The sequence below is a fragment of the Polyodon spathula genome, chromosome 1, assembly GCF_017654505.1.
Source record: "Polyodon spathula isolate WHYD16114869_AA chromosome 1, ASM1765450v1, whole genome shotgun sequence".
Taxonomy (NCBI): Eukaryota; Metazoa; Chordata; class Actinopteri; order Acipenseriformes; family Polyodontidae; genus Polyodon; species Polyodon spathula.
Window position 1 is genome coordinate 36,833,272 of NC_054534.1, and position 12,348 is coordinate 36,845,619.

General features: G+C 33.9%; 1 protein-coding gene across 1 annotated transcript; it reads right to left on the minus strand.

Annotated features, from left to right (window-relative positions):
• Nucleotides 1–4,407: 4,407 nt before the first annotated feature.
• Nucleotides 4,408–6,131, minus strand: rx3 (retinal homeobox gene 3). Its single transcript, XM_041256825.1, has 2 exons — nucleotides 5,874–6,131; nucleotides 4,408–4,854 (listed from the first exon to the last, which is right to left on the minus strand). Exons 1-2 carry the CDS (start codon nucleotides 6,129–6,131, stop codon nucleotides 4,408–4,410), a joined length of 705 nt encoding a protein of 234 aa, XP_041112759.1.
• Between the last annotated feature and the right edge of the window lie 6,217 nt (nucleotides 6,132–12,348).

Below are 12,348 nucleotides of genomic sequence, written 5' to 3' on the forward strand. Positions count from 1 at the left end.
CTTGCAAGTTGATTTGTTAAAAGAAATGTCCTTAATCCCTAGTAACCTGCGGGATCCCCATAAGCTAGAAGTTATATTATCCCTGCACACAAGAAGATGAACAAAGAAAAACAAGAACAATTATTCTTAAAGTAGAAAATAATCTACCCATTCCCAAAATGAAAACACAAAATTCATGTGTGGTATAATATTGATTATCACATTTGTCACCTTCCTAAGGATGTTTTTCCCTTTAATATTATATCACAATCCATTTGTCCAATTAACAGAAGGTCAGAAAAGAATGCATAGTGTTGACTGCTGATATTCTAAATAATAGCTAATTGGAGAGCTAACTATAAAAGGAGAGGCCAAACCATAAACAAAGTCACACAGCAAAGCTATCGTCCACCATATTAACAATTGTGTTTTTCCTACTGCTTGTTAAAGGCAGGTTTTATGGTAGGGTATCCTTGTTCCCTAACATTTTTGTACAGTTAAGTCTTTTTAAAGCCACTGCATTCTGGTACGCTATCTCATACAATATTTGTGATGCCAGTAAAAAAAAAAAAAAAAGGCTGATGAGATATATTGATTTTTCGTAAACATGTGCTGTTGTTTTAAAATAAAATCAGCACACATGCAGAACTACATTGTTTTGATGGTTTAGTTGGCTGATGAACCTCACAGTTCGGAACTTTAAATAAGTTTAACAAGGACCCATGGAAATGAAATGTGCTGTTTTTCTTATGTATTAATATTTACCATCATTATGTATTTATCCAGCAATTAAATGGTTATCACCACTACTGTAAAAATTTGTTTAAACGTGTTTTTTGAATTCCAGTTTATTTGATATAAAAAATATAGAGTTTAAAAGATGCAAGTTACCTTTTGAACAGAGAGTTGAGCGATAGACCAACGACTATGCCTGGAAGAGGAACAATGATTAATGTCAACTCTCAGTACCACTCTTTTACAGATTTGATATGTATATCAGGCTGCATTGTTTGTTACTTGGAAAAAGTATACATGTGGCTGATAAAATAGATAGCTGTCTCAACCCATTAACACCTAAACTGTCCTATAATGGTAAGGTGTGGGACTTTCTGTTTTTTTTTTTTTTTTTTTACATTTTTCTCTGAACCACTAGACAGCCCTGATTAACAGTTATTTTCTAAAACATTTGTAAAGGCCTCAATTAAAATCAACAAGGTCTGAATTTTTTATTTTTAAGAAAAAAACAAACACACACTGCTTGATAAGCTGTATGGATTTACACGTATTCTCCTCTCAATAGCTGCTGGTCTAAGTGGAAAATAGCCTACTCTATAGACCTTACATCAGTAACAGATTTTTCAAAGCTTTTTTTTTCCATGTTAAAAAAAAGCCCTCCTACAGTGAATATGAATAATTGTGACAGGCTTGTTTCTGACAGCCCCCTAATGGATACGTGCAGATTGTGAAAATATAATTAGGAGTCCGTTTTTTTCTGAGTACAATGAGTGGGGAAATTGTGAAAGAAGAAGGTCTCGTTCTCTATTGAACTGTCCGCTGCACACAATGGACGGGCTTGTGAGTCCCTCTCTTTCCCACAATGAGACGTTAATAGGCACAATTTTATTTTGTTAGGAGCATCCTGTTCGTATAAACAGGGAATGATTTTTTTTTTCCTTTCACAATTTCATTCTATTAAAACTGGTAATCGAGATGATTAAATTTTTAAAAAGTTATTGAATTTAAAGCGCTAACAAAGAAAAGCGTTGTTAGAGATATAGAACAGCATTGCAACCCACAGATTGGGATCTTGATTCTAAATTCTACACGTATGAACTAGTTCAGTGTTCATTTTCCATCAGCAACTGTCCCAAATACAAATACAGGCGGTAATGTGTTTCTTATCAGTGTCCATGACATGAGTAGAGAAAAAATACTTTCAGTGACATAACTGGCTGTCACATGGTGTATTGTTGTGCTCCAATACTTTTTTTTTTAAAGTGTAGGCCTATATCTCATATGTATTGCGTGATATTACTTTTAACATTTAATTCTTGAACAATGACCACCGCAAGCAAGAATGTCCTCAAGCAGCTGAACGAAAAGAACCGCTCCTTCCTTTAAGGATGTCTATACAATAGGATATGGAATTTATATAACTTTACTATGGAAATCAGACATCAAAATGCATAAACGCAATAGGAACGTAAGACTTTCTTTTTTTTTTGAAAAGGCGAAAATCAGACTTGTAATAGTATGTTCAGTAAAAGTTCGAATATTGGAAAATGTTGCCTACTGGTAATTGTCGAGGGCTACCAACTAAAGCGGTAAATCTCAAGAATATCCAAGTGCCTTTGACTAATGACCAAAACGCTTATTTGGACATTTTACCAGTACATCTCCAGAACGTAAATGACTTTACCAATAAGCTTATCCGGTAAATGTGTGAAAAAAATCAACATTTCTTCATAATTCTGGACATTTAATACCTTAGGCTACTGACAATTAACGGTAAAATTTAAGATTTACCAGTCAAACTTTGACCACCCGTTTACTTTCCCTGTGTAGCTTTGAACTGGTTAAAGCTTGAAATATTTGCGTTTCCCGAAAAATGATATCGATATAATGTAATATTAAAAGGGGCAAATTATATGGGAAGTGGTTAAAAGTAAAATGGGATTGAATTGAATAATGTTTTTCATAAAACATAATCTTGCGTGTTTTTTGAGTAAAATGATTGCACCATTTATTTCTCATTATGGATTTATCCTGGTAAAAGAACTTGTGTAAACATTAGGAATGCCATAAACCTTTTAGCTATGGAATGGACAATTAACTATTGAATGCACATTTGTCTTTTTGAACACTAGTTTGCGCAGTGCTTCCTGATGATTTACAATTGCAAGAGCGTGTTCAGAAATTTAAAGGAATTAAGGTGAGAATCACGAAGTTGAACTACAGCCTGTAATAATGTGCTTTGTTTATTTTAGTTTTTTTGTACTTTTATTTTTTTTACTATTGAACACAGGCCTAATTGAAATGAACTAATTTAGTTAAACTAACATTGTTGAACAATACTGTAGTGTACCTCTGATTCAAAAGCTGAAGGCAAGCTAAAAACAATATAAGACTGAAGCACGTTGTTTCCCAAAATATCACATTTATGAAGACATTCTAGAAAGAAGAGTATTGCACAGGCGTAAGATAATGGCCGCTCAACATATTATTTTTGTTGTGTTAAGTGTGTGTATATATATATATATATATATATATATATATATATATATATATATATATATATATATATATATATATATGATATATATAACTGGCTAACGTTATAATAATCAACGACCTATTTATTACAAATGTCTGTATATACCTGTATAATCATGTGTAGAAAAATTCGCAAAGCTGGTTTTGCGTTTGTAGCTCAGAACTATACATAACAAAATAATCATGCAGATTTGCCTGTTTGCAACTGACCACCTGTTACTTACACGCCCAATGATAACGACAGAACAATGGGGATTATTAAATCAATATTTTCGTTCCAGAATTTACAAATTGACAGATGGCATCGATTCAACTCTTGTACACTACAAATGGAAACTAACACACACATTGTAGCTTGCTGGGCCATGCTTAATTAGCATTAGCTATTTCATATTTAAAAAGGCAAGGCATATCTGATAGTATCAAATTCACTATCACCATTGTACAACTTTTTTTTTTTTAAAACGACTTAAACTATATATATATATATATATATATATATATATATATATATATATATATATATATATATATATATATATATATATATATTAGTACGGATTTTTATATATCAAACATTTGCATGAGATTTTTCTAAATAGTACAACTTTTTATTGACTGCGCAAACCAACCATTTACAACTGCTAGCCATTAACAAAAAAAAAAGTACAGTAGAATCTGGAAACATTCACGAAGACCGTGTTTATTAAACGTGTGGGAATCTACATTAAAAAATAGTGACACCAATATCACACGTGAGGGAAAAAAATGTATAAAAGGAAATATACACAATGTGGAGAACAAAACTTACAACATGGGACTTGGCTATATACAATTTAATTTATAAGTGTTTCAAGTTTTAATTTTTTTCTTTTTTTTTTTTTTTTTTTGGAACAGTGATAGCCATAATAAAACGAATATATATCATTTAAACAAACCATGTTTTCACCTTTTAAAAGGCGATGATTTCAACATCAAGTTCTTCACATTGAACTGTGAAGTATACTGCTGACTAAACTATTAACCGTTGTATACCTTGCTGATGCTGACTTTTGGAATCAAATGCTTGCATTTTTATTCGAATGGTATCTGGTTGCTGATAATCAAAAGGTCTGTAAAAGAAGTTCACGAAATAATACACAATCCGTCAGAGCTCTACCAGGTTTTCCCAAAGGACTGAATGTGCTCCTTTGCTTTCATCCTCAGCGATGCAATGCTAGAGTTTCTTGGGTCAGCTTCTTCCAAAGGGAACTTGTCAAGGAAGGTGGGTCCACCACACTGGTATGGAGGGGGTGGGCCCATTGCACCCATATGCGGAAGGCTGTGCCCCATGGATGGCGAGTTTAGAAACGGTGGCGATGTGTAGCTGCTTGGCATGCCCTGTGGAGTTGTCAAGAATCCTGGTAAGCTCTGCAGTGTGGTGGCTGTAGACATCGGTGGAGTAAGCCACTGCTCCAGTGGCAAATTGCTGCTGATGTTACCCATCGCTAATTGCTGGGAAGATCTGTTAAAAGTCAGCATAGGGGAATCTTGCAGCTTCATTGAGCTCACTTCCAGTTTCTCTTGTCGCCTCCATTTGGCTCGTCTGTTTTGAAACCATACCTGAAAATATAACATGGTTTATTGAGGAAATGCATTTTGCAGGCTCCTTTTAGGTAATTTTAGTAAATGGTATATGTCTATCCCTAGGCGACAATAAATATAGTGTATTGTCCTTCTGGGGGGGGGGGGGGAGTTTAAATCCTGCAAATGTCATTGCTTGAATATAACTAATATAATTTTAAATTAGTTTTAATTAATTCGTTTTTTAAACCTTGTTTTGTTTCGTTTTAAAATAATGCACTACAAACATAAGACATACGTTTTTTTAATCGAATTAAAATGAATATTTGGATTTGAATATCATATACTGAAATATCACATCACCTACTGTAGGCTATTGTACAAATAAAATCTTACAATAATTTTAAGCTTTTTTTTATTATTATTTTTTTTTTCGATATTTGAGTACAGGGGTGTGAAAAACTGTCCATGGGAACACTTAACTGCTAATATAGACATATGCTTGGGTAGCATAATTGATTTAACATATTTAAGAACACAGGTTAACTTTAATTGTCATTTCCCTTTGTTGTTAAATATATTCAAAGCGACACGAGTCTCGAAGTTGCTAAACTTTTGTTCCAATTTTTGTTTTAATCAAACATTTTTCAACAAGTGTCAGTCATTAATCAAATAGCAAATATGAACAAAGTAAACTTGCTTTTTATAGGCCTACAACTATTCGAAACCAGTTATAAGCTATGGATATGTTCCAAAGCCATTTTTAAAACTTTTCAAACAAACACATTTGTTTTCGCCACTTGTTCGCTGTAAAAATGTCATAGGCATTTTTAAAACCAATGTGTTATGAGTTGTGTTGTCTGAAAAAAATATTACGTTTTATATCAAAATCAGACGTTTGAATTCAAAATACTTAATGTAAGCCTACGGTAATACTGATTTTTTTGGTATTTTAAAACGTGACTTTATAAAAATAAGAACATATACAACATTTAGTAATTGTGTTGACCAGGCGTTCTTAAATTCAAACTGGTGTTTTAATTGTGTGAGAAATATACCTGCACTCTGACTTCTGGCAGGTTTACTTTCATCGCCAGTTCTTCTCTGCTGTACACATCAGGGTAATGAGATTTTTCAAAAGCCCTTTCCAACTCGTGGAGCTGGAAAGTCGTGAACGTTGTTCTGTTGCGTCTGTGTTTCTTTTTAGGATGATCTTCATCTAGAATTTTGTTTTCAGTTTCTCTTCCTTCTGGTAAATCTGAATTTATTGAAGACCCCGAACTGCTTGTGCAATATGCGTCTGTAAAAATATACATATTATATTTTTCATTATAATTAAATGCATGTTATTTAAAACAAGTAATTTAACGACATGATAAGGTTACAATGTATCTCAAGTGTTTAAGAATTAAACATACATCTTGTGTAACACATTTCAAACACATTTAAGTTGGTCTATTATGGTTTAAATTGGGGCGCTTTTCTGTAACAAGTGTCTTTTGAACATTTAAAATATAGTCTAAAAATAATAAGAAAAATAAACACGAAAACATTTATAATATGTTCAATTCCTTAACATTGAGTTTTACAATGTATAGGACCTGTAACCTATTTCTAATGCAATTCGCTTCCTGTATTTCATACCTTGGCCTTTATATACATTTAGACACCATATCACAGTTAAAATGTTCCTTCTAAGTATTTTTTTTTTTTTTTTGTGCATCTTAATTTAAAGTTTATGAAAACGAAAACATTTTAAACTGCAGAAAAATCTATAATAATGATGTATAAGTAACCTGCATACGAAATACGATTTAGCACTGATAAAGAAATAACATGTTTTAATGCATTGCCATACTTTCTAGATTTTCAGAATCATGATCTTCATTCTTCATAAGTGATGTCTTGCTGCAGCAGGTTCTTGAGCTACTCAGTTCTGGATCGTTGACATGCCTCGAATGTCCATTTGAGGGAAACGCTGAGTGCAAAATAGCATCCTCCTTCGTAAATCCCAAAATTGCATCTATACTGTGGATTCTAGACGGATTTCCAGGGCTTCTTACTAAGCTTCCTGATAGCGACAAACTTTCGTCCATCATACTGGAGGAAACACTTAGAAAACGCATGGAACAGCAGAAAACACCCAATTTGAGCAGATTTATTATTAATGCAATGTTCGCTCTCAACTGTCCTTTTTAGCCTTATATGTATATAAATATATATTTTTTAAAGATCAAAGCAATGACACTGTTTTACACACAGTTAAAACTTTCTTCAGTTGAAGAGAAAGCTTGACCCAAGGTTCTTGCGAGTGGATTCTTGGATTATTCAATGCGCATGTTAAGTGTCCCACGCTCTTAACTTGGAAAATCCTAATCTTGGTGTTGCATGATGCTTAGTTCTGACCGTTCCTTGAATAAAGCAGCCAATAGGAGTAGTCGGGAGGTGGCGGCGTTTTAAAGCAACTCCCTGACACAGCCCTTTCTCAGAGTGACAGCCCCGGACGTCAGATTTACTTGGCTCTTGTCTTCTGGGAGTTACGGTCCAATGTGTTGATGCTTTAAAAACAAAACTCCTCCCAATTTCTTCCATATACTACAGGCTAACAGTCCCTTATAAACTGGCTTACATAACTCTTAAAACCATCTTTTCTTCTTCCAGATGTCAAGTCTATGATGGTCTGAGATAAAAGGGGACGTCTGGGGATTAGAGCTTAAGGTTGAGCAAGATAATAATTACACAATCATAATCAGCACACAGGTTTTAAGATTTCATATCAGATTAGCATTTGGCATTGTGATTAATATCTATATGCAGGAAACTAACCTAAATTCGGTACAAAGATGGTAACATTCAAATGAGCCATATAGCTCTTAGTTTAGAGAGATATTATTGTTATTTATTTAGTCATGCAATGTCAATATTTAACTTTATAAAAGTAATTTTAGTTTTACAAATTTAAACTTGAACACGTTTATACCTGTGTATTATAAATAATGTGGGACACTTACAACATTAAGTCGTAGTAAGAGCTATAGAATTAACTAATTTAGCTTCATAAAGTCGTATGAAACCTGCTGAAAAATCTGACGTTTCAAAGTCTAACATGAAATATTGTACTAGTACTATTATGGCTTCCGGTAGACTTTTACGATTTATTTATTTATTTATTTATTTATTTCTTCTTCTTATTATTATGTGTCTTTGATTAGCTGATAAATACAATATCAATTATGTAAATTATATATACTTTTTTTAAGTAGCCTTTTAGAAATCTATATATTTTTGTCACATGCACATGCTTCATCGTAACTATGGGTCAACGTTTGTGTTGAAATATGATGCAATTTTGACTGAAGGAGACCTAGTATTTATAATTTTAAAATATTTATAACTCAGTTATATAGTCCTTTTTATATCTATCTATTTGATGGTTTAGGCTGTGATGCAGGAATGGGAATGTGTAAGATATTACTAAACATGATGAAGAATTACCAGGCACTGTAATTAATATAACAGGTGCAATTAATTGGCATAATTTTCCAAGTTCCTAAATATTAAAGAGATATGTGTAATTAGCACTAAACAAAGATTGGTGACAGTTTGTTAATCTCTTGCCCACACGCTGCTAAGGGGCTTACTACAGTTAATTCCTTTAAAACTACTTTACTAGCTTTTCCTAATTACTGGAGGTGATGTTATCCTGTGTTTACAATTTACCACAGAAATCCTCAGAAAAGGAGCAGAATGCCTTGACAGTTAATAGTTGGTTGTTAAGGAAACAGACTGAAGGCAAGCAAGAAAAGGTTTTAGGGTGTCTTTTGTGTTCACTATAGAAAGTAAATTCGTATTGTAGGGGGGTTCTTCAAGCAATCAGTCAGTGAGCATTGTCATGTTTTAATCTACATGTATTTGCCATACAGTTCATTCATACTGTTGAATAGGCTTTGCAGTGCTTCCAATACTTCCTATTTAGAGTTGTTTGCAATTGGAGTTCACCTAGACAATACAATAAAATTGCCATGGGGCTACTTTCTTTCCCTCGGGTTTTAGATCTTACGCACCTCATAGGGTAATAGATAATATGGTGACCTTTAGGTGTACGTTAAAAGACCATTAGTGCAGGAAATTAAGGCTACTTAATAGCCAAAGCTTGCATTTTTCTTTTACACAGACTAAAGTAGACCCTTTTCACATACTGAAGGAAGGGCAGCAAAGTCCTCTTGATGCACGGAAAAAAAAAAAGTTTTCTGAGAAGGAGCTGAGAGTCCTTATGGCTGAGATCACTCAGCATAAAACTGAGTTGTTTGGAAAAGCCTCAGCCAACATCAGTTATGTTACTATCCATAGGAAATTATATGTATTGGCCTGCCCTTTTTAGCATGATATCAAGAGATTCACCTAGCACTCTGAAAAAGGTGGATTGGGCTATTCCTTCAGACATTCCAACTGTGGTCTGAAAGGATCCAGAGGCTAAGTTGTGCAGAGAACACAGCACTTTCACATGGGCAGGGATAGCAGTCCCTAGATTGACGCTGGGGTCTAGCTCATTCCTCAATTCAGCTATTAGTTCTAGGATGACTTGTGGAGTGAGACGATAACACTTTAGCACAACATCCTCCGGCATCCCAAACAAAGTGACCCTGGGATTGAATATGCAGGGTCTTCGTTGTCTTGCCCTTCACCTCGGAATGTGTTCCTATCTTTCTTCAACAAGAGCCAAGTGTCGCTGCATCAGGAAGTGTACTACAGAAGGCATCCTGAAGCCAATGACAGGTCTCTTTAGGTGTGTGCTTTTATAAGCTTTTAGTTATTCGTTTCTACAATGGTTTGTACCTTGTAAGAAGAGGTGTAACATTTTTGGAGGGTCAGCAATTGTCTAAATGCAAGGCAAAATCCTTACATCACATTACAATGTTTGCACCCACTTAGTATCCAGATCCCACTCAATTCAAAGTGGCAAAGTGCAAATTTGATAGTGGGTGCAGAATGCCAGGTGAACACCGTTCTTTAAAATTAGACTTTATGGATGCTAAACATGATTTACGGCAGCATTATGTGGGTGTTGTATCTGCAAATCACTTTGCGCGTATCTTTACATCACCACCTAAATGTTTTGTTCAAAAACCCATTACATAACTATAGAATCCTAAATATCAGGAATTATAATCTGGTAGTTTGCTGCCCTGTGAAGGTAAGAGCTGCCTCCTCCCAAGGTAATGTCCCAGGTAATCAGGGTTTTGTTGTGATTAGAAACAAGTACCCAATACCTGGATTGATATTTTGAAATATTTAACTGTGCATAATTAAACTGTAATTATATCTCGGATTTCTGGTGATATTAATAAATCATTCGATTTGGCGCTCTTGTGATTTGTCACCAGAAACCCTTGATATAATTACATCCTTATTACCCACAGTTAGGTGTACATTATTATACTATAATACATGGTGAACAATAATTTTGCTATAAACTTCTATGTTTTACAGCCTTATTATACACAGTGGTGGTGCAAGAGCTGTGTATAATAAGATTAGGAGGTGGCGTGAGACCTCTGTGTAATAAGATTGCCTGTGTATAATAAGGTTGATGATTAAAACTGCTAACCTCAATTTTTAAAAACAAACTTTGCCAGCAGTATATGAAAACAACCAACCACCATCAATTGCAAAACAAACAACAATGACCTGCATATTTAAAGTTGTATCTGCTGAAGACTGGGAGGAGTTTGTGGAGAGAAAAAAAACAGTTCTAAGTACTCCTAGAAAATAATAAGTGCTATTAATTTAGTAAGAAATGATCTCAGTCACATGCCTCTCTGTGGGATGTTAGGTGGTGTAGACCGATGGCCTTCAGAAAGCAGAAGCTTACGAGTGACTCGGAAACCATCTAACGCCACCGTCCAAAAAAGCAAAATTTCTACTCTGATTCTTAGTTATGACAAATGTAGTTTTCCCATGCCTGCACCTGAACAAAAATATGAATACATTAAAAAAAAAAATACTGGTTTACAATGAATTGTTAAACTTGTGTTATTTTTTTTTTTATTCTATTTTCCAGTGCTACTCTCAACACTTCTAAACACTATTTCTGCAATTTCTGTCTTATGTCAACATGTATTATAACAAATCATATACACCAACACTGTGCATATAAAGCTAATGCTCTCGTGATTTATGTCACTAGAAACCTTCGATAGAATTACAGTCTTATTAGGCACAGTTGGGTGTATATTATTATTATTATTATTATTATTATTATTATTATTATTATTATTAGTGGTAGTAGTAGTAGTCGTAATAGTAGTAGTGGTATTTGCTTCAAATTTAGTGATATTAATTTTGAGATATTTCTCACTCTCTAGAAATACAAACACGTGACAAATCAATTGTTCCAATTATGGAGCAAATGCATCTAAAACAACTTTATTCTTTTTAAAAAAAATTTTTTTTAGAGTAAACATCTTGTTAACTGTTTTTATAAGTGTAATAAAACTAGATATCTACAAGCATAACAATAAGTTGTACAATGATGTAGCAGTAGTTATCTTTGTACTAATTAAATGGAATTGGATTTGACTGTTTCAGAAACAACCTTTATATTATTCGATTTACCATGAGGACAAGTTGCATGAAGCAAATCTACATTAATGCAATCCTTCTCTTGTTTTCCAATTAGCCTAATTGAATCCAAATTACTTAAGAGTGCTGCCAGAGATGTTTAAATTGATGGGATGACAACCTTAACTAAATTGATCAGATTAGCAGTTAATCTTTTAAACTTTAAATCCTGGGCATCTTAAACACCAACTCACATGAAAAAAATAAGACATCAAATCAAGATTTCTCTGAAGCACTAACCATGATAACATTCAGGGGCTCATGAAAAGGTTATCCTGGGGCAGAGTCAATTATTATATGAATGATTGAGTCCACCCTGTAACAATATTAAATAAAAATACAATCGACATTTCCAGAAGTAGCATGCAGTCTCGAAAGTCAAGCTGAATGCATTTCTAAAGAGTGTAGTCTAAGTGAACTCCTATTTTCGAAGGGAGAAAAACACAATTGCCCCCTATTATAATAATAATCCAACTTTACTCTTGCTTTAACAGAAGTACTTTCCACAAGTCAGTGCAGTGCTCAGCACTTCCACACTGTGTCACCAGGCGCCACAAGCACAGCAACAGACCACCACACACACATATATATATATATAAATATATATATATATATATATAATTTATTTAAATTTTAACGTGACCCACACCCACACACTAATAATAATTCAGGGACTTGGGCTGTATTTTGATTTACGTATTTGAATTTACTGAAGTTTCATTGTTTACGTTTGTGACAGCAGTCTCATAATTAGCATCTACATTATTTTCAGTTGGGTAGTAGTAGATGCACCTCTACAAAATATATATATTCTCACGCGTGAGTTTGCCGAGCTATGTTACAGACAGTAGCTGCTCAGCTAAGTATATGTGTGTGTGTGTGTGTGTGTGTGTGTGTGTGTGTGTGTGTGTG